General features: G+C 42.0%; 1 protein-coding gene across 3 annotated transcripts in view; it reads right to left on the bottom strand.

The window, feature by feature from the left end:
- Positions 1-24,218, bottom strand: part of cyth1a (cytohesin 1a) — a 65,631-nt gene that overhangs the window by 29,770 nt on the left and 11,643 nt on the right. The window contains exon 1 of one of the 3 annotated variants that reach the window (XM_086057594.1): positions 8,974-9,200. The exons of 1 other annotated variant lie outside the window; for it this stretch is intronic. In XM_086057594.1, the coding sequence (XP_085913720.1) occupies positions 8,974-9,055 (82 nt within the window). In that variant the 5' untranslated portion in view covers positions 9,056-9,200. Of the gene's footprint in view, positions 1-3,456; positions 3,730-8,973; positions 9,201-24,218 lie in introns of those variants that run through there. One more of the 3 variants, XM_086057603.1, reaches the window with a different exon arrangement.

Raw genomic sequence — 24,218 nt, 5'->3', positions numbered from 1 at the left:
GTGGGCTATATTGAGACCTCAGGGGTTGTTTTGTGCTATGTCATGTGAAAATGTGTTTTGGTAAGACCCCAAAAAAATCCTTGGATATAGTTGTATCTTTGAATGTTGAGGAAAATACATTTTGGTCAATCCTTAAACAAAAAAGTAAAATAAAAATACTGTATACTAAAACAGTAATTGCAAAAGAAATACTGGATGTTTTGGCCTATTTGTGGCAGTGTGGTGCCGTACAGCCATGGTGTACATGCTACAATGAGAAGAGAAGAAAGTTGCGATTGAATTCTATTAAAATAACTAGTTTTTCACAAATTGGGAAGAATTTGTGCCTTTGAGTAGTGTTACCTTATCTGTGGGTATATGTTTCCACTTTCCACAGCATTTGTGTGTGAATATTCGTTATTTGAAGGACTATTACTCCCAAAATTGATGCTAACTTCCTGTTAGCATTTGAATGGAATCTGTCAAATAGCATTAGCGCTAGGCTAGCGAGGTTTTATAAATGAAGCATGTTTTGTATTTAAGTACCCGGTACACATTATGCAATCCTCCTTATCGTGAGTTTAGTTTCACAGTTAACTCAAACTTGAGCATCATTAAACAGCGTAAAAGTCGCTTGGGGATGGTAAAATCCACTGATCTGAATATATGACTGGATAGCCGATAGGCCATACACGCCCGTGCAAGCCCTTGAAGCGACAGGGCGGCCATCTTGCTCGCAGACTACTGTGTATACCTACAGATGAGACATATACAGCTCGTAGGCAGTTAGTATAAGGCCAAGGGGCGGGGTGGTCACTATTTTTTAACAAGAAGTAAAATAAATAAAGAAATAACTAAAATAACCAAGTGCACGGTATGTGCTGCTTTGAACACCCCCTTTTTCTATTATCGCTCAGTTCCTTAGACCCCAATATAACATTTGGCAGAGGCATCTTTTGTTGAATTACAGGTATATTTAATAAAAAATATACAGGTTTCCTCCTGTAAACATCATTAAGCATAAAATTTATACATGTATTTAAGGCAAGTTGTAAAACAGCTGAAGTCCTCTTGTTCATGTTTAACAAATTTAAAACATTATAAATCATGCTGTTTCTACTAAGTACTGTGTCAAATCTTCTCCAATTTTGTTACTGTAAATGTAAACGATCGTATGCCGAGAACCGTTTCTTGGGAGGAGCAATATGGCGGCCTCGTGATTTCAAAAGTCTTGGCCTATCGGCTACCAGTCATATATTCAGATCAGTGGTAAAAATCACACTGATTCGCTCTGCTGCAAGCTACATGGTACATTCAGGGTACTTTCGCAACGTAGGGAACTTGTAAATGCACCGCGGCATTCTGCACATTAATAGGTTTTCTTCGATCATTACGTTTTAATAATAAAGAGGAGCCAATATCGGAAATCATGATAACATTTCGGTTAATGGTCCTGCCCTACTTTAAAACAAGCTTTCTCATCGCACAAAAGCTCTGTTTGGAAGCCGCTGTTTTCAAGTGCGGAAACTATGCACTTACGTCAAGATTCATGACGTCTGTTCCAATTGGTCAAAGGAATACACTACCCTGCCCTGTGAAGTGGAAATTCCATTCAGCCTTACTATTCCAATTGAGGTATTTTTTTATGGATCATCTTCATTCCGTTTGGTCATTCAGTTTCATTCGAAACGGAATACAAGGCTCATAAAGCCTTATTAGCAAACCTCTTGATGTCACATAAGATTAGGCCTACAGATCTTTGACACTTTAGAGTAATGAGCTTGATGGCATAAATCAAAGAAACAAATCCTGAATCTGAAGATAATTTCCATGACAGACCAACATTTTTTGTTCTTCACTTAGGTTCTTTGAATGTTAACTATAAAAAGAAGAAACAAAGTTTAGATGTTAAAACTTAAATAAGATCCCTTGGCAAGCAGAAGGTAATTTTATTTTTGTTTATCAAAAGATAAGAACATTTTTAACTGATCTTGTGTATTTATTTTATTTATTTATTTAATTTTCACTGTGTTTGGTGGTGTCAGGTGTCAGATTTCAAACGGTAAATAAATTTAAGCACCCGTCTGAAAACTCACCCGTTTATTGAGCTGAGGGACAGCTAGACTTGACATAAACAAACCCACCAGGGACCATTTCAGGGTTTATGAAGGGCATATTGCTAGGGATGCCCCTATCCTAATGACTTCATCGGAAATCGGACCCAATCACGTCAATTTCAGCTGATTGGAATCGGGGGGGATTGGTTTTAAATGTATTTATTTCTTAAGGGCTACAAAGCAACAAAATAATCCAGAGGTACACAGATATTTCCAAAAGAGAAAAATAACAAGTCAGTTGGGGAACGTTCTGGAAGTTAACGTGAAGTCATGTAACAATGATGTCTGCGATATGGAAATATTTTATTGGCGAAAACGGAGACAGTGCAATTGCGACTTGAAATGTGTGCAAATTAAGCATTTCTCATGGCGGAAAGCATAGAGCAATATTTAAAAGCTGCTCTCTTACTATTTGGCCAAAAGTATTTATTAGCCTTTTTATTTGATCATTTATGACTGAAACATCTTCTGATTAGTAGATTGACACCATAGCTGTTCGCAATGGGTACTCCTGCAAGCTTCTGGCTAATAGTTTTCAGACTGGATTGCGGTTCAAATTTCCCACCCTCTGTCTGCGGATGTGAAGTCATGTATGCATTGTGTACGTCAAGAAGGGTGTGTGAAGTTTTATTTTTTGGCCACAGGTGGCAGCAGTGATTCGAAGTTGAATTTTCTGCATTCGGTAGCTTTAAATAAATTTAATATGTCACCTTAAGAACTTGTCTTGTCTATATGCGCCCTGCAATTGCCCGGCAGCCTGTCCATAGGGTACACCGCATCTCACTCAAAATCGGCTGGGCTATTTTAAGTAGGGTTCTTGCTCTATACGTCTCCGCTCTCAAATTAAAGGCATTGATTTAAAAATAAAAAATATGATGGTTATTAAACTACAAGGTCATGGCAGCTTGATCCTTGACTGGTCACATGCCAATCACAGTGCACACAGACATCCACTCACACCTTAGGACAACATAAAATATTTGATGAACTTGACAGGTACGTTTTTGGAAGGTGGGAAGAAGAGGTTCCGGATTCGAACCCTGAAGCTCAGAATGTGAGGCAGACATGATAACCACTATTTCATTGTGGTGAGTACTTTCATATAAAATTACCCCCAAAACATACACGAAATTCCCATATACGACAATCAAGTGGCTTTCAAGTAATAATAATAAAAAAAAACCGCATGGTAACGAGTCTAAACGACTACAAACTAATTCTTTAAAGACGGAAATTTAATGCAAACGAGGGACTTGTTAAAATGACAACGTTTCACACTAGCTTCACACTTGAGTATCTGAGAGTAATCTTCTTTACAGCACATTTATGAAATGTGAGGCGTTTAAGGAGTTTGACTCACCGACGCCGTCTTCGGACTTTAAAACCATGTTGACTGTCTTGTCTGCGTGCTGTTTTCTTGTCCGACACTAAAGTTTGACGAGCCTTTCCAAGCGTCCAAAAGTTACAATGTTCGGCCCTTTTCCCCGTTTCCCCCCAACTAACAATTAACGTAAAAACGTATGTTTTCGATAGAAGTTCTAGCGAGTTAAAGGGAGCGGTTTAATCGAGTCCAGTGGAAGCTCCAGGCAAAGTACACCCTTGTCCTGTCTTTACTTTGTGAATGTATGCGACTGTCAAGACAGCCGGAACTTTAACAAGCCATTTCCACTCCTTATTTTCACAATAAAGCACCAAGCCGTGTTGGCCAAACGGGCAGCACAGATACATTATACACAAGTCGGTTTTCAAGATTTTGTAACAATGCACACATGACTGTAACGGCTTCAACAACAAAAATGAAGTACAGTAACATGTGTTTGTTATAGCCTAATGTCTTATTTTGAAGAGAAATCATCTCATATCCGGGTGTCATTTTGTTGTGACGTTACTCGGGCTAAAGGTGCAGCGAAAGGGCCCGATGACGCGTTCAGGGCCCACCTCTCCACCCGGTTTTGTGCACTGCTTCACGCACACACGCACTAATGGATTTGGGGAGGGGCGTGACAGCTGGGCCGTGTGGGGGCGGGTAGCTTGATTGACACATGCGGCAGCTCTCACCACTTCTGCTGCCATTTATTTTTTTGCTACTTCATGGCCCACACCCGCTTGTGTTTGTTTCTCTTGAAAAATAGTAACATGTTCTATGTGAAATGAAATAAGTAGCACACGTTGAATTTGTTGATTATATATTAAGTCCTATTGAGTTTTTAGTTTATCCAAAGAAGACTCACATTAACACATGCAAAGTCCACACAGGAAGCCATTCGAACCCCTAACATGTACAAGGATGGCAAAGGGGAAAAGTGTAACAACGCCACAAAATTGTACCAAATTCTGACTAATAGGAATGTATTCATTGATGTCAAGGATGCTGAAGTGATGAATCTGGATTATTCTGAAATCTTTGTGTGTTAGGGAGGAGATATTTTAGCCTGGGTTGTTAACAGAAGTTACAGAGAGTCTTGGCTGCATTTGTCAGAGGCGGGCGCGTCAATGAAATTTGAGAGTCCGTCATCCGTCAATCGTCGACAGTCAGCACACACTTCTGTCGTTATCAATCCGTCAATATTTCAAGCCGAACAGTCAATCCTTCATTCGTCGATTGCTTAACAAAATGAGCTTCCGTCAATGTTTCCGTTATTTGAGATGGGCATCTGTCAATGTGACGTCAATCGTCGTAACAGATTGCCACATTTATTGACGGATTGACAATTACATTGATGGACGAAAACCCACTTCTGTCAATGTTAAATTCGTCAATTTTTAGAAGTTTCCCGTCAATCGTCAACAAAATTGACAGACCTTCCGTCAATATTGACGAAATGCCCACCTCTGACATTTCTAATGTTTTCGCTCTACTTAGTGGCTATTAAAAACCTGGAGCTAACAAGATAATGAAGTTCTTGCTATTGCTTAACAAATACTACTTTTTATGTGAATTTTTCTAAATCAAATAATATGTAAGCATTTAGTTATAAGGTAATGTAAAATGATATTAAAGTGATTTGGATCATAGTTTGCGATACATTTATGGCTTAACCTATTAATATAGGCAATTGCACTGTTAGAGGGGGTGCCCCTTATCATCATCATCATCAAATCATGATGGAACAACTTGGGGCAGGTGACATGTAAATTGTAAATTCAATAAAATACGTATCAGCTACATACATTCGTACAAGCACATTTTCAGAACCAGGCAGATAACTAAAAATTTAAATTAAAATTTTAATTTTCATGTTGCGTGGGCAGGCATTCCAGACACCCAACTACAGTTAAGACCCAGTATTCGCGGGTGTTAGCAACCAAGCCCTGCCGTGAATCACAAAAATCCACAAATAATTTACGCGTTCCCAAAAAGGAGTAATTGTCTATAGATGTCACAAGATGGCAGCAAAGCACGTACAACGAGGACGATCAAACAGCATGCATCAAGAATGTACACAATTGTGAACCCATGTTACACAAACAACTATATTCAGCAGTTCAATTATTTAAACAATAGCTAACATACTAGCCTAAATAGCATGCTAGCAGAAACTGACGTGACATCACAAGTGAACAAATTTGTGCACAAGCACTTAAACTGTACAGTATTAAGTTATTAAACTCACCTTTTGGTATTTACACACGATAATGAATGTTAGCAAATACAGGAAAATTGCAATGGCCAAGTAACTTACACAGACTAATAGTAGCTACATCAGGAGAGTACAGTAAACATACTTTTACTTTTGACTGTGCACTTGGTGCATTTAAGGACCACCAACAAAACAGAGCATCTCTAATGCAGATGAAAAAACACTATTCAAAAAATCCACAATATCAAAGTTCACAAATACTGAAGTAAATGTTTCCCTAATCTGTCCCGTTTAAAACATCATCTACATAAATTAACAATTTATTATTATTATTAGTGATTTATTTCCAGTGACTCATTAACGCAGAGCAACCAGAAAGGGCTGAGCCTGTTGCTGCTTGCTCACAAGCGTTGGAGGTGCAGGAATGCTGCTCTGTGACAGCCTGTGAAAACAAACCCCGGGTCTCACGCGCTACATGCGCAGATTCCGCGCAGCGGTGTCAGGTAGTCGCCGTTCATCAAACACCACATTGTTCCTCGAAAAGATTGAGACCTCAGTTCATTTCGAACGACGTTGGACAGTGTGTGAATGCCTCGCTTGTGTTCAAGCGTCCCACAACAATACAACCAGTGTTGAGGTAAACGCTTAAACGTTACAACTGTTGCAATACAGATGGGACAACTCACAAAGGCTGCAGAGCAAATAAGGGCAACAGTGACCTCTTTCGGTTATTTCTATTAATTACAGGCCGGACTGCAGAGATGAACAGAAACTGTATCAAGTTAGTCTCTATGGAGCCATACAGAGCACTGCAGCAAGTTTTGGCAAGAAAAATGAAAATAAATGTTGATATTGTAGAACATTAGATTACAAAAAGGAATAGGACAGATTGAAAAAATATTTAATTGAAAAATAAAATACATGCAGTATTTTACAGTAGAGTATTTTCATTTTTTTATGCCTTCATGGGTTTATTTGTGCAAGGGCCACAAAATATGTTTGTTAAAATTGACAGATTTTTTATTACATTATTTAAAGTCTTTTTTATATATATAAAATAATTTGTGTTGTTTATGATCACTACAAGTTTTTATTTAACAATTTTGAACAACCATAAATGTAAGAGTATAATACAACAACGTGTGCAAAGAAACTAGCAAAATGTAACCCATCGACAAATACAAAAAATGAACAGAACAAATATGTAGTTAGAAATAACATCAACACATTCAATGAATATACAAATGATAAACACATTTTTTAATGACTGGTAACCATTTTTAGTGGGGAAAATTGTTTAATTGATGCAAACTGATGCATGATGTAATTGTTTTTACCAGCGATTTGTGTCTATTCTAAAATAAAACAATAACATTAATCTGCATATGTAAAATAGTTTCAAATAAATACACAAATTATTAAGTGAGATAAAATAATAAAAAAATTAAAATGAACCCAAACTCACTGCACACCGAAACCCACTCCACAAGGCCCTCCCTCTTAAAAGCACATTAAGTTTACAGCCACGACAATTGACTATTAGATAACCACGCCCCCAAACAGTCAAGGTTCGCCAAGCTCATGTCTGGCCCATAGTAACAGCGATCCAGAACATTTTTGTCAGCTGACATAAAACCTTACCAAAAAAAAGTTCCAGCAAGCTGTGGACCCCCAACAAGCAAAATAGTGAAGCGATTTTCCCATGAATTATGTAAATCGGACACCAGGTATCCTAAGAGTTTGTCAGGTGGAGTCCTATTCTTTCCATTTCCAAAGCTAAAAACACAGCGAAAGGTCAATTATAGTATATTATGTACATTTTATGCTTGCAATTTTGAAAGCTGCTGTTTTCCCTCTGCAGGTGCACGGTGCATTAATAAGACCTTTCGACGGGCAAACCACCCTGTAATTGTCTGACCGCAAGGCAGAAATAGACCTATGATTGATTGCTGACATGCTTCTGGAATGGGAAATATTATTCCCCAGCTGCTGGAATTTTCAGTCTTGAAAGGCAGTTTGCTGGATGACCACTAGGTGAGCCATGTGTCATGTCACAGTTCAAGTTTACAGTCAAACTAAACATAAAACAGAATTACATATGCATTGAAAACAACCATAAAACTTAGCCTTAGATCCATGCTAATGCACAATACCAAATTTCATAGACAAACTTATATTGATAGTTGGTAGTGTTATAACCTTTTTAGCAATTACTATTTGAACACAAATGGTGCATCAACACACGTAGACAGAATATAATAATACTCACGGGAATATAATCTTCATCCTCAGACAAAAATGAATATTATTACTGCAGTTTACTGAGTCACTTACACTAGTTGTCATTTGTGTCTTCATGACTGTATTGTTCTGCCCCCGGTGGCCAAGTCATGCTCACCAGAAATTATTTAAGTTATATTGTGTTTTATGAAATGCAATATTACAAAGTGCTACCTATTAGAAAACAAAATAAAAATGTTTTTGTTTGTTTTATATAATGTCATTTTTTCCCCAAAATGGCTGACTTCCTGTTCTGTTCTGAGCATGGGCCCTTGAGACTTTTTTGAGTGTCCCGTTACAATAGACATGTCCACCAAATTAGAATGCCTTTATTGTGACAGGTGAAATTAGTGTAAGGGGCTGATTTTTTTTTCTCACTTTCCAAGGGGTGCTATGGGTGAGTTTTGGTGGGTGGTGTATGGGAATCCCTAAAATCCGTCCGAAACGAATCATTATTAGGTGGCACTACTGCACAAGTCAATCAAGACTAAACATCTGTGAGGCCTTCAGAGGTCACTTGAGGCTGCGTGACAACAGCTAGTGAGATTGTGCTGTCAACGCATTACCACACCTCAAGCAACGGCATTGGACTTCCCCATTGCGCAGCAATGTCGTCTCTTTGCACTTACACATTTGGAAATCAGCGACACTTCCCTTTACGTCACACTCTGTCAGCAGCTTATATATATATATATATATATATATACATATGTTTGCTGACCAAATCCGGAAAACAGGTGAAATTATATTAACTTTTTGCTGCTGAAAATGACTCATTGAGTCAAGTATCCCTTTAAAGAACAGTCCCATCGTTCATATAGTTCAAGTTACATCGGTCAGAACTACTGATTCTGAAGGCCCCTGGGCAGGTTAGATTGACCTGGTAACACATAGGGGGAATCTCAACATCCACATGTACTAGAAGCAGTAGCAGCAGAACTAAAATACTACTACTACATGTAACAAATATTACAACTTGGGTCAAGAATGGTGACAAAGAATGTTTTTCCATTTACCTGCAGTTTGCTGGACCACCTCAACGGCTGGGCACAAGAACGAGTGAAGACTGGACACGCAAAGTTCGCTCACTGTCCCCATGTCTATTAATAATAGTAGTCAAAAATCTATTCTGTACAACACTTTTTTTCAGACTCAAACACTATACACACATCAGAGATGTGACTATAATTGGCAAGTAGGTAGTCCACTGAGAGGTTATTTGGCTCAGCCAGGATAGTCGAATGAATGCCGGCAGATTCTTCACTTCAGCTACACGCGCCTTACTGGGTTTGTTTTCCGAGGCAGCAACTTCTTCCGTTTCACCCGGTTCCTCTTTTTGTGTTGGTGTCACTGTCTCAGTATTTCTCCCTTTCTCTCTCTTCCTTTCCAAAAACATGCTAGACGGATGTACTTTTCTCAGCAGTCACAAGCACTTGGTAGATGTATATTCCCTCATTTGGGGTAATAAGGGACACATGTTCAGATCCCCCCCCCCCGCCCCATTATGTTTATATCATAAAAAAGGCCCCTTATATACGCCCACACAACTTTTATTAAAGCCAGAAAAAGACCCCACCCTTCCATCAAGTTACCGTCCGATTTCACTAATTAACACTGATATTAAAATTATCACTAAGGCTTTCACATCTAGACTAGAAACAGTAATCTCGACAATCATTCATAGCGACCAAACAGGCTTTATTAAAGGTCGTCACTCTACTAATAATATTAGGAGGCTCTTTAACCTTATTAGCATGTCACAGCGGCATGATAAAAAGGCAGTTATTATATCATTGGATGCAGAAAAAGCTTTCGACAAAGTTAACTGGCCCTTCCTCTTTGCTGTTTTAAATACATTTGGCTTTGGGAAGTGATTTATTCACTGGGTGTCAGTATTATATGATTCTCCTAAAGCTACAGTTACTACTAATATGATTATATCTCAGAGTTTTACTCTACAGAGAGGCACAAGACAGGGATGCCCACTGTCCCCTTTATTATTTGCAATATTTATTGAGCCGCTTGCATTAACTATACGGCAGGAAAGAAGGATTCAAGGAATTAACTCTGGGGTAACAGAACACAAAATTACTCTATATGCCGATGATATTTTACTTTATTTAGAAAAGCCTGCTATTTCGTTAGGGGAAGTATTTAACTTAACTAAATTCTCACATTTATCAGATTATTCTATTAACTGGACAAAATCAACACTACTACCTATTACAGAAAATTCATGGAACCCTGCAAGCCAGGACCCACACTACTCATTTCCTATAGGTAATTTAAAATATTTAGGCATAAAAATCTCACCTAAATTAACTGATTTAATTCATTTAAACTTTACTCCACTTCTGGATAGCATTTTTAGTGACTTGGAGCGCTGGAATAATCCCTGGATTCCCAGGGAGAGGAAGTCGCTCACGAGATGCTGTGACTATCGCGAGACCTACAGCGAGACCAGAAACCCTAACATGGCGGCGTCCTGCTGCTAAGATAGAACTAGCTCTATTATACTAAACTAATCCAAATTTAACCATCATATATCTTGCATTTTCTCTTCTCTCTTTTTCATCCGGCAGATCTGAAATACCACCCAACGTGGAGGACCTTGAACGTTTCATCGACGGATATTTTTACAGCTGCGCGATGGAGGATCCTGCCGTCGAGAAACCATCAAAGAAACCCTCTTCGAAGAAGAGGAAAAACGATTCAGCGACGGACACGGACGACCTAACCACCACCACTACGGACGTTTCGGTCAGTGTGCTGGAGTCCATAAATAAAAAACTTGACGTCCTCGGCCTCATCCTCGAGGACGTCAAAGAATTAAAAGTAAGTATGGAATTTATCAGTCAGCAGGTAAGTGTCCTTAAACAGGAAAATGCCGAGTTACATTCTACACTCACGACTGTTTCAGCCGAGCTGGAAACTATGAAAAAAGAAAATAAAACGCTAAAAGAAACAGTTTTAGATGTACAATCCCGTAGTATGCGGGAGAATTTAATATTCTCAGGTATATCTGAGAATACCTCTGATAACCCAGAGGTTGAGATAAAAAAATTTATGACGAATTCATTAAAAATTCCTCAGGAGACGGTAAATAACATCTCTTTTGACCGGGTACATCGGCTTGGAGCCCGTAGAGGCAACAAACCCCGTCCTATTATTGCAAAGTTTGAGCATTTTAAACAGAAATTATTTGTTAAAAGTAAAGGACGGGAGCTTAAAGGGACCTCATTTGGAATGAATGATCAATTCCCGAGAGAGATCAATGAGCGGCGAAAGGTACTGTTTCCTATAATGAAACAAAATAGGCAGGAGGGTAAGCGGACTACGATAGCCGTTGATAAGTTATATATCGATGGCCAACTATTCCGGAACCCCAATTCCACTCCCTGGCTGTTCTAATTAGCATTGGTGGAACTAAACTTAGTTTGATTACTAGGTGTATACATATACTGTATATGTGGTTATAAAACCAAAAACATGAATACTTATTATGTTTAGGCTATATTATAAATATAATATTAATACACAACTATATCTAAAGTATATTTATAAAAAATAAAATAAAAAAAATCTCGCTGGGGTTACTGGTGTATTGTTATGTTTAATCCCCTGTTAATTTCCCTCACTTTCACCGCCCTACTCGTTTTTGCACTGTTTTATTTACTTACACGTTACCTTACACGTTACCTTACACGTTACCTTACACGTTACCTTACACGTTACCTTACACGTTACCTTACACGTTACCTTACACATTACCTTACATGTTGCCTTATACGTTACCTCATATTTTATACAAACTATATAAATCACCTAACCACTTTGATTCTATCCTATAACATGCCAGTGGTGGCAAATGGCCTATACAGATATATACATAGGACTGTGTTTATATTATTTGTATGCATAAATTAGTTCTGGTTTCCTGGAATGTTTGTGGCGCTCGCTCACAGGCAAAAAGAATAAAAACTTTAGACCATCTCTTAAAATTAAAAGCAGATATTTGCCTCCTACAAGAAACCCACCTACAAAAATCTGAAGAAAAATTACTTATTGATAAAAATTTTAGCCAAGCGTACTCTGCCCCTTATAACAGTAGACAAAGGGGAGTCTGTATACTCATACATAAGAATTTACTCTTTACTCTAAATAATACAATAACAGACCCAGAGGGCCGATACATTATTATTCAGGTGACTATATTTAATAAAATATATACATTCGGTAATTTATATGCCCCTAATAATGATGATCCGGCTTTTTTCCATGAATTTTTCTCTAAACTGTTTGAATTAGCAGCGAACTCTACTATTATTATTGGAGGAGACTTTAACACAACCTTAAATCCATTAATGGATCGTTCTAATAAAACAACATGTATAAGGCGATCACAATCCACAAAAGTAATAGGGGAATATATGGATGACTTTGGCCTCGTCGACAGCTGGAGACTTAAAAACCCAAATAAGAAGGAATTTACCTTCTTTTCCGCTGTGCACCGGTCCTTTTCAAGAATTGATTTTTTTCTTACAAATAATTCTATTGCTGATAAAACCGTTACAAAAATACATCCTATTATTATTAGCGACCATGCACCAGTCTCCCTTTCCCTACAAGTTGATTATACCTTTAAACCACCACCTACATGGCGTTTTAACATCTCACTACTAAACGACGCAGAATTTGACAAAATTATAAGAAAAGAATGGGCGGACTTTTTGGAAATAAATGACTCTCCAGACCTATCTCCAGCTCTTCTCTGGGAAACCGGGAAAGCAGTAATTAGAGGTAAAATTATATCATATTCATCTTATAAAAAGAAACAGGATCAAAAATTAGAAAAAGACTTGGAAGATAAAATTAAACAACTGACGGATGAGTACGCAATAAACCCAAATAACCAAATATGGACTGACTTACAAAATACAAAAATACAGTTAGACGATATGTTAACTAAAAAGACAGAGTTTATAATACAACAATTGAGATACAACAACTTTGAATATAATAACAAATCAGGTAAATTTCTTGCAAACCAACTTCAACGTAATCGGGAAAAATCGCTTATAACGGCTATTAAAGGTACAACTGGTGAATGTACACAATCACCAGAAGAAATTAATCAAATTTTTTATAATTATTATCACAACTTATACTCAGAAACTAATAAACCTAACCCAGAGCATATTGAGGCATTCCTCAGTAGCTTAAGTATACCTCAGGTAACTACTGAATATAAAGATATGTTAGATGCACCACTTACTATAAACGAGTTGTACAGTGCTCTAGATAGTATGCCAAATGGCAAAGCACCCGGCCCGGATGGTTATCCGGCTATATTTCTAAAGCACTTCTGGTCAATGCTTGCTCCACTATTCTTAAGAGTAGTAACAGAAATTAAAACTAATGGTCACATACGCCCACACATGAATACAGCAGCAATTAAACTTTTATTAAAGCCAGAAAAAGACCCCACCCTTCCATCAAGTTACCGTCCGATTTCACTAATTAACACTGATATTAAAATTATCACTAAGGCTTTTACATCTAGATTAGAAACAGTAATCCCGACAATCATTCATAGCGACCAAACAGGCTTTATTAAAGAGCGTCACTCTACTAATAATATTAGAAGGCTCTTTAACCTTATTAGTATGTCACAGCGGCATGATAAAAAGGCAGTTATTATATCATTGGATGCAGAAAAAGCTTTTGATAAAGTTAACTGGTCCTTCCTCTTTGCTGTTTTAAATAAATTTGGCTTTGGGAAGTCATTTATTCACTGGGTGTCAGTATTATATGATTCTCCTAAAGCTACTGTTACTACTAATGGGATTATATCTAAGAGTTTTACTCTACAGAGAGGCACAAGACAGGGATGCCCACTGTCGCCTTTATTATTTGCAATATTTATTGAACCGCTTGCATTAGCCATACGCCAGGAAAGAATGATTCAAGGAATTCACTCTGGGGTAACAGAACATAAAATTAATCTATATGCCGATGATATTTTACTTTATTTAGAAAAGCCTGCTATTTCATTAGGGGAAGTATTTAACTTAATAACTAAATTCTCACAGTTATCAGACTATTCTATTAACTGGACAAAATCAACACTTCTACCTATTACAGAAAATTCATGGAACCCTGCAAGCCAGGACCCATACTACTCATTTCCTATAGGTAATTTAAAATACTTAGGCATAAAAATCTCACCTAAATTAACTGATTTAGTTCATTTAAATTTCACTCCACTTCTGGATAGCATTTATAGTGACGTGGAGCGCTGGAATAATCTTCCTATTTCTCTAATAGGACGAATAGCCACTATTAAAATGAAAGTTTTACCCAAAATAAACTATTTTTTCTCAATGATTCCATTTAAACCTACGGCTAACTGGTTCCAGTTGTTGGACTCAGCCGTTACAAAATTTTACTGGAAAAAAAAAAAAGCAAAGATTAGTCTATCTACTCTTCAGAAAAATAAATCCAAAGGAGGTCTAGAGGCACCAAATTTTATGCACTATTATATAGCCAACCAGCTACAATATATTATTTTATGGGCACAACCCAATAGAGATACTAACTGTTGGCTGGAACTAGAACAGAAGGATTGTAATAACCTCAGACTCCTAGATTTACTCTTTATTACAACATCGATTAAGCGCCATAACTGCTTTAAAAATCCAATGATTTCCGCCACCCTGACTGCCTGGTGGAAGGCACTAGAAATGACAAAAGCCAAAGTGGAGCCCAGCGGGCTTTCTCCCCTATGGCATAACCCCGACTTTCAAATTAACAACCAATCGTTTTATTTGAATGTGTGGGAGCAGAAAGGAATTACACATCTCCACCATCTCTTCTCAGATAATATGTTTATATCATATACATCCTTGCTCCAAAAATATAAAATAAAAAACGGAAACTTTTTACATTATTTGCAAGTTAAAAGTATGATAAAGAAACAAATTCCAACACTCCAGGGTACGCTCCAACCGCCTGTTTTAGCTAAAGATATTACCAAGCTTTCTCCGACAACAACAAAAAAACTCTCAAAAATATATAAGTTACTTTCATATACTGATAAAACGTCTTTACCCATCTCAAAATGGGAAACAGACTTGTCTATAGCTCCGGAATCTGTCTTTTGGATTCAAGTTTGTGAAAATGTTTTTAAAATGACAAAACACACAAATTTACAACTTATCCAATATAAAATTATTCACAGAACATACATTACTCAATATATGATGAAGAAAATGGGACTCTCAGACTCCGACATTTGTCTCCAGTGTTTACAAAACACTACAGACACTTATTTTCATGCTTTATGGTTATGTACTCCGGTTATGTGTTTCTGGACTAAAGTCTTAGAAAAACTTTCCGCTGTCTTGGACTGTAGGATACCGTTCTCTCCAAACTTGTGTTTGCTAGGTGACTTAACAACAATTGACTTACCACATAAACAATTTCAATCTATACTTGTAGCCCTTACTATTGCAAAAAAAACAATTCTTGTTAACTGGAAAAATAAACAAACTTTGAATATCGACCAATGGTCTAACCTCCTCATAAATCATATTTTAATGGAAAAAATATCTGCCTCAAATAAAAACCAAATGTCAAAATTTAAAGAAACATGGTCTACGTATATAGAATTTTTTAACCTAAACTTGGATTTTAATTCTGCCTGTTAGCGAGAGCCACAGCAGCGTTATAACTGGCATTGATGTTTCTGTATTAGGCAATTTGTAACTAATGGTTGTGTTTCCATAGTCAGGAACCCGGCTGCTGCCAGCGGGATCGAGCGGATTCACCTCCGATGGGCACCAGGGGTTGATATTCGGATTCACGGCATGCCAGTGGGTTAATTCTGTGGGTGCTGTCCCCCCTGGCGGGGAGTGGGCGGGTCTGCCCCTCTGTTGGCTGCTGGGTGGCGGCTGCGTCTTGGCCGTTCCCTGGGTCTCTTGGGGGGTGCTGCGTTGCGGGGCTTTCCCTGGTGTCGGGGGCGGCGCCGTTCCGGCGCGGTCCGTCGCTCTGGGCCCGGCGACGCGGTTCGGGGCCTGTGGGCCGCTGGGGTGCCCGGTGGTTCCCTCTCCCCTCCCCCTTCCTCCCCCTTGCTGCCTCTCCCTCCTCGCCTCTCCCCGCCCGTCCTCCGCCTCCCTGTCCCCTCTCCCTCGTCGCCCTTCCTCCTCCTCTCCCCCTCTCCTTGCGTCCCTGCCGCTGCCCCCTGCCCTTCTTGTCGTCCCCTTCCCTCCTCCCTTCCCCTTCCCCGGTACGCCTTCCTTCCCCTCCCCTGGGCCGGGGGCTCCATCCATGGCCCGGGTCTCGGTGCTATGGGGGCCGGCGGGGGTGGCTGGGGTTTGGTGTCGTGCCCGCCCCGCTCCGGTGGGCGTCCTGACACCTCGGGCGGGACCCAGTATCCGGGGGGCGAGCCCTATCGCCCCGCCGGACGGGTCCCATATGCCCGCCGGGGTCCTGGTGGGGTGGGTGGGGGCTTGGTGGGCCGGTGCGCCTCCTGCCCCCGCCCGGTTGGGGGGGGGCCCCGCTGGTCACACCTCTTAACTCACTACACTAGGTTTGCACAATACACTTTTATAGACATATAGGGCACATAACACACTTTGGGGGGTGGGGTAGGGTGGAAACACCGTCTTCACCCTACAACTCCCCTCCAATTTTAATACACCACACAACTTGTGGGTGGGGGGGGGGGCTTGTGGGGGTGCCATCGGTTGGGGGCCGCAGTATAGAGCAGTGCTGCGGTCCCCTGTCCGTGTCGCCACCCGCCCCCCCCCCCCCCCCCCCCGCCCTATCTATTTTTTTTTAATGCACCACATACACTCAGCAACATGCTTGGGTGGCGGGTGGATCGGAGCGTGGGAATATCATTTCCATCGGCTCCGGTTCACCTGCTCCTAATTTTAATGCACCACACACACACACTTGTATATACACTGGGTGGGGTCACATTCACGGTTTAGGGGTAGAGTTCGCCAGTCCGCGAGCTGGCGGACTCAGTAACAGGGGTTAATTTTCACAAAGAACGCTGGGGTGACGACCGGGGCCTTCCCCCGCTGGGCCTGGGGTTCGGGGGTGTCGGCCGCCCTCCGGTGCCCCCATCTCCCCCTTCTGCCCCCGGTGTTCCGTCCTTCCACACGGCGGGGGGTGGGGTGGGCACGGCTGCCCTCTCCGCTCCGCTGCCCGGCCCCTCTTCGGCGCCGGTGCCTGGGTGCGGGTGGTCCCCGGGGGCTGGGGGTCGGGGGTTGGGGGGCTGCCGGTAGGTCGGGGTGGGGTCGGGGGGGGGCGGCTTTGTTGGGGGGGGCGGTGGTGGGGGTTGCGGGGTGGGGGGGTGCTGGGGGTGGGGGGTGTCTGGGGGATTGGGGGCATGGGGGCGGCTGGGGCTGGGTTGGGGTGGGTGGCGGGGGTGGATGGGGGGCGGGGGGTTGTGGGGGGGCGGGGGTTGGGGGCCGGTGGGGTGCCTGGTGGGCCTGCAGTGCCCCGTCCTGCTGCGTTGGGCCGGGGGCGCGGGCCGGGTTGGGGCGGGGGGCGCTCCTGCTCCTGGGTTTGCTCTCCGGCCGGTGGCCCTGGTGGGGCCCGGGGGTCGTCCTTTGGCGCTGCCGCGGCCTGGGGGGCCCTGAGGTGTTGCGCTTGCTCTGTTCCGGCGGGGGTCGACGGCTCCCCTCTTTGGTGGAGATTTTCATGCATGCCAGATCCACCACACCAGCATCTACCGAAACTCAGACACAATCTGTTTCCTCCTCAGGTTATTGAATCGGTGGAGGCTCACGCGGCTTCGTCTGTCCTTCCTTCCTTTTCTCGGTCTCTCCGTTGGTCTCTTGAGGCCTCCCTGATTTTATGTTTTTTGGATTTGTTGGGGTCTGGATGTTTCTTGGGCTGGGGAGGAGTTCTGGTGGGGGGTGTCTGGTCGGTGCTGGATTTCACCTTCCTTGGTTTTCTTCGGTCCCCTCGGGTCTCCTGGTGTTCGATTTAGGTGAACGGTATGAGATTTTTTTTTTTCTAATAGGTTTTCTGGTGAGCTAACAAACACACGCACGCACGCACGCACGCACACACACATACTCACCCACACACACAAAAAAAAAAAATGTATGTATGTATGTATATATGTATATATGTATATATATATGTGTATATATATATATATATATATATTTAAAAAAAAAAAAAAAAAAAAAAAAAAAGAGCAATGATGATGACATTTCCGAATGAACAATACTGAGCTCTAAAAAAAAAAAGAAAAAAAAAAAAAAAAAAAGGAATAATCTTCCTATTTTTCTAATAGGACAAATAGCCACCATTAAATAAAAGTTTCACCCAAAATAAACTATTTTTTCCTCAATGATTCAATTTAAACCTACGGCTAACTGGTTCCAGTTGTTGGACTCGGCCGTTACAAAATGTTACTGGAATAAAAATAAAAAAAAGCAAAGATTAGTCTATCTACTCTTCAGAAAAATAAATCCAAAGGAGGTCTAGAGGCACCAAATTTTATGCACTACTCTATAGCTAACCAGCTACAATATATCATTCTATGGGCACAACCCAACACAGATACTAACTGTTGGCTGGAACTAGAACAGAAGGATTGTAATAACCTCAGACTTCTAGATTTACTCTTCATTACAACATCGATTAAACGACACAATTGTTTTAAAACCCAATGATTTCCGCCACCCTGACTGCCTGGTGGAAGGCACTAGAAATTACAAAAGTCCAAGTGGAGCCCTGTGGGCTTTCTCCCCTATAGCATAACCCCGACTTTCAACTTAACAACCAATCGTTTTATTTAGGTGTGTGGGAGCAGAAAGGAATTACACATCTCCACCATCTCTTCTCAGATAATATGTTTATATCATATACATCCTTGCTCCAAAAATACAAGATAAAAAACTGATTTTTTTTTACATTATCTGCAAGTTAAAAGTATGATAAAGAAACAAATTCCAACACTTTGGGGTACGCTCCAACCGCCTGTTTTAGCTAAAGATATTACCAAGCTTTCTCCGACAACAACAAAAAAACCTCTCAAAAATATTTACTTTCGTATACTGATAAAATGTCTTTACCCATCTCGAAATAGGAGACAAACTTGTCTATAGCTCCGGAATTCGACTTTTGGATTCAAGTTTGTGAAAAAACTTATTTAAAATGACAAAACGCACAAATTTACAACTTATCCAAAATAAAATTATTCATAGAACATACATTACTCAATATATGATGAAGAAAATGGGACTCTCAGACTCCAACATTTGTCTCCAACACTACAAGGTTTTTCCACATGGTCCCATGTGACATCAGGACACATCGCGGTTTCCTGGCCGCACGAGTTGACCTGCGTGTGAACCGCGACGTCAGTCATCCTTGAGCAAAAGTGGCGCATCAGCGCAGTGGAGTCAGCACTCGACGTTTTTGAGCACTCTCAGTTTGAACTGAACCAACAGGAAGGTTCAAAGTTGAAAACAAAGCCGGCCACAAGAGGAAGGCAGTGTGCAACTACAAGGACTGTGTTAAGTCAAACACCTTAAAAAGGACATTTAATGCACATATGACTTGTACACAAATAGCTGGGTCTTTAAAGTTCCTTTTAAGCGTTTAAGACAATTTAACAAAGTTCTACCGAACGTTAGACATTAAGTCCAGGGCTGGGCGCGTCAAAGAATTGAGCATCCATCATTTGTCAATCGTCACCACTCGGGACACCGTTCTGTCATCAATCTGTCAATATTCAAGCTGACACAAATTTTAACTCTTTGACTGCCAGACGTTTTCAGAAAAGGGATGCTGTGGGTGCCAGCCGATTGAAGCATTTTGACTGATCTTTCAAGGTCCACAGAAAATGTTGTGTTTGGACTATGGAAACACACATACTACCAAATGAAAGATTGAACTCTCATCTTCTCATTCATTGTTTCTACCTTATTCCGTTCTTCAGTAATCAACAATAGAAAATGGTTAGTTTCACCCAAATGCTCTTGTTTTGGACCAAAATACGGAGAAATCAAGCTTTTCGTGAAACGATATTATTTCATGCACTCTAGTGAATTTGACACCTTTTTTTTTCCATGAATGATGCCACAAACATCTAAACAGTGCTTTACTTATGTAAAACACTACCACCAACAATGAAAAAGTGTTTTTTGATAGCAAAATACGTTTATTTACATTCAACAGTGTAACAATTTGACACAATTTGGCAAACTATTTACAAATGTGTGCAACTGTGGTACTATTTACAATTATGTGGATGTTTCAACTACAGTTTTTCTTTTTGTAACACTCCCCTGCGTGCAAGGAGACGCAACAGGATTTGCACAACAGATTAGTTTCACTGCGATTGCCCCTTCGCGTGCAGACGCTACACTTTCTTGCCGGCCGTTTTTTCCGGGGAATAGCAAGTATATACTGCAGTGTGTGTTGCCATCAAGTCTACTATCAGGGTGCCTGGTGGGCCTGCAGTGCCCCGTCCTGCTGCGTTGGGCCGGGGGCGCGGGCCGTGTTGGGGCGGGGGGCGCTCCTGCTCCTGGGTTTGCTCTCCGGCCGGTGGCCCTGGTGGGGCCCGGGGGTCGTCCTTTGGCGCTGCCGCGGCCTGGGGGGCCCTGAGGTGTTGCGCTTGCTCTGTTCCGGCGGGGGTCGACGGCTCCCCTCTTTGGTGGAGATTTTCATGCATGCCAGATCCACCACACCAGCATCTACCGAAACTCAGACACAATCTGTTTCCTCCTCAGGTTATTGAATCGGTGGAGGCTGGTGTCTCGGATCTCACGCGGCTTCGTCTGTCCTTCCTTCCTTTTCTCGGTCTCTCCGTTGGTCTCTTGAGGCCTCCCTGACTTTATGTTTTTTGGATTTGTTGGGGTCTGGATGTTTCTTGGGCTGGGGAGGAGTTCTGGTGGGGGGTGTCTGGTCGGTGCTGGATTTCACCTTCCTTGGTTTTCTTCGGTCCCCTCGGGTCTCCTGGTGTTCGATTTAGGTGAACGGTATAAGATTTTTTTTTCTAATAGGTTTTCTGGTGAGCTAACAAACACACGCACGCACGCACGCACACACACATACTCACCCACACACACAAAAAAAAAAAAAAAAAAGGTATGTATGTATGTATGTATATATGTATATATGTGTATATATATATATATATATATTTAAAAAAAAAAAAAAAAAAAAAAGAGCAATGATGATGACATTTCCGAATGAACAATACTGAGCTCTAAAAAAAAAAAAAAAAAGTCTACTATCAGGATCATGCTACGGTTACGTTACAGTGGTGTTACGTCTGGCTTCCTCATGTCCTTCAGTTCCCATACCGGGTGGTAGATGTTCTGATCCATCTTATCCACTCCATTCATGGTGGCATCGTAGTCCAGAACCAGTGTCTTCTCCGTGATCAGACTGTACCCGCTCCACCGATGAATATACATTGGACTCGGGGTACTCTTCATCGTCCGATTGAACGTTCGCCTGTGCTCGGTTGTGCTCCGCGTTTTCCGGTGTTAGCATCGCTAGCCGGTGAGGCTTTATGACGTGGTCATAGCCGCCGCATCAATGCTTCCAACTTCGGCGTCAACCTCGGAGTCACCATCATCATCATCGTCGTCATCAATGTGCTCTTTAGCATTGGTCGATGCTTTTCGACTACTCTTCATCGTCCGATTGAACGTCCGCCTGTGCAGAAGTGCTCGTTTTCCGGCGTTAGCATCGCTAGCCGATCAGGCTTTACGACGTGATCATAGCCGCTTCCAACTTCGGCGTCAACCTCGGAGTCACCATCATCATCATCGTCGTCATCAATGTGCTCTTTAGCATTGGTCGATGCTTTTCGTCTTTGAAAAAAATGCTCAAGCGTGAGCTGCTTGCAACCGGTCGCCATTTTTGCTTCCTCAAGCCATTCTCCCCTCAACACTCTAGCTCCACCTCACGTCTTCTACTGACGCCTACCCAATCTTGTCCAAAGAGAGTCATCGCTGCCATCTAGGGGCCAAAAATAGTCATTATACTAACTAGATCTGCTTGATACTTTCAGCACAGCTGGCCAAGGCTTTCCTCCACCCGTTTCCAAAAAAAACAAAAAAACATAGTGAACGTCTTTTAACGTCTTTGGCAGCCCTCCGTAGGATTTTACTAAACGTTATTTAACGTTTTTGGCAGTTAATTGTCAATCCATAACGAAATAAGCGTTGACACAACGACAAAAGGAGGACCCAGGCGCAGGGAGTAAGTTGGCCTCAATGGCAGCAGTTTATTTACAAAACAAACAAAAAAGATAACTATAGGCGCTCCACTCAGGAGTGAAAAAGGCACAAAAACAAGGCAAGGCAGACAAGGACTGTGGATCAAGAGCTGTTATAACGATTTCATGCACGGCGTGTGACACTTCAGCACTGGGAGGTGGCTGATGCAATCTATTTATTAGGTGGATCATTGGAGACAGGTGGAAGCAATCAGGAACCAGAAATGAGCATGGCATGAGGAAGGGCAAGTGACCTGGAGTGAGAGTGGTGGTTAGTTCTTTCAAAATAAAACCAGAAATGGATGGACCAAAATAAGAGCAACAGAGGCCTGCTTACTGCGGCGTGACATTACCTCCTCTTCTACAGCCGGCTCCCGACGGCCCAGGCAGGTTAGGATGATCCCGGTAAAAATGATGAGCGAGGGGTCCACTATGAATCGGGAGGGAACCCATTGCTGTTCTTCGGGGCCGTAACCCTCCCAATCCACCAAATATTGTTTTCCCCGACCCCGGTTACGAACATCCAGCAACTTCCTGACCTTGTAAACAGCCTTCCACCATTTCCGGGGGAGGCGATGCTGGCTCCGCTGGGACCATGGGGCTGTCCCGGACAGGCTTCACCTAACTGACGTCAAACGTGGGGTGGACGCGGAGGGATCGAGGCAGACAAAGGCGTACGGCTGCAGGACCTATGGACTTGGAGATCGGGTAGGGCCCCACGAATCTTGGGGCCAGTTTTGGGCAGGGTACCTTGAGATGTAGGTTCTTTGTGGACAGCCAGACACGCTGACCCGGCCGGTATTTGGTCTCCTTTTCCGGTCCGCGGCTCTCTTCACTCTGTCACCCTGGCGCTGGAGAGCCAGTCGGGCCGCCGACCAAATTCGGCGACGTCGGCAGATCATGGCGTGGGCAGAGGGTACGGTCGCCTCCTCTTCAAAGTCGGCGAAGTAGGGAGGGTCGTAACCGTGGACGCACTTGAAGGGTGAAAAACCTGTTGCAGATGTGGGCAGAGAATTAGGAGCGAGTTCAACCCATACCAGGTGTTTGCTCCAGGTTGTCAGGTTTTGAGACACCAGGCAGCGGAGTCCGGTCTCAAGCTGCTGGTTGAGGCGTTCAGCTTGTCCATGGCTCCTAGTGCCCTACAGAACTCCCTCCAGAATCGTGAAACGAACTGAGGTCCACAGTCTGATACGATGTGGCGAGGAAAACATCGTCTATCAGCGGTTTCCTTGGCTCATGGTAGTTTGGCTAGAGGGATGAATCGTGCCAATTTCGAGAATCGGTCTACAACTGTAAGAATAGTGGTTTTACCGTGGGAGGCTGGAAGTCCGGTAACAAAGTCCAGGGAAATGTCGGCCCAGGGTCTGGAAGGAATAGGGAGAGGCTGGAGGAGACCCATACGCGGTCGGGTGGACGCCTTATTCCGGGCACAGACTGGGCAAGTTTCCACGTACCGATGCCACCAGAATCTCCGGGGCAATGAAGAACAAAGTCCTGCAGACTCCGGAGTGACGAGACAGGCGTGAGGTATGTGCCCAGTGGATTACCTGCTGCCGCAGCCCCACCGGTACAGAGAGACAACGTGGTGGGCAATTATTGGGAGGGTTAGAGTTCGAGAGCCTCCTTAACTCTTTGCCAACCATTTTCAGAAAAGAGAACATGTGGGTGCCAGCTGATTTAGAGCATCTTTCAAGGTCCACAGAAAATTTTGTGTTTGGACTATGGAAACACAGATACTACCAAATGAAAGATTGAACTCTCATCTTTCATCAGAAAAAAAAGTTTGTTTCTACCTTATTCAGTTTTTCAGTAATCAACAATACAAAATAGGTTAGTTTCACCCAAATGCTCTGTTTTGGACCAAAATACGTAGAAATCAAGCTTTTTGTGAAACGATATTATTTCATGCACTCTAGTGAATTTGACACCTTTTTTTTCTCCATGAATGATGCCACAAACACCTAAACAGTGCTTTACTTCTGTAAAACACTACCACCA

This window comes from Leptonotus elevatus, chromosome 1, assembly GCF_054856555.1.
Source record: "Leptonotus elevatus isolate MCC_2025b chromosome 1, RoL_Lele_1.0, whole genome shotgun sequence".
NCBI classification, from domain to species: Eukaryota; Metazoa; Chordata; class Actinopteri; order Syngnathiformes; family Syngnathidae; genus Leptonotus; species Leptonotus elevatus.
This window is presented reverse-complemented; position numbering and strand designations above follow the sequence as displayed.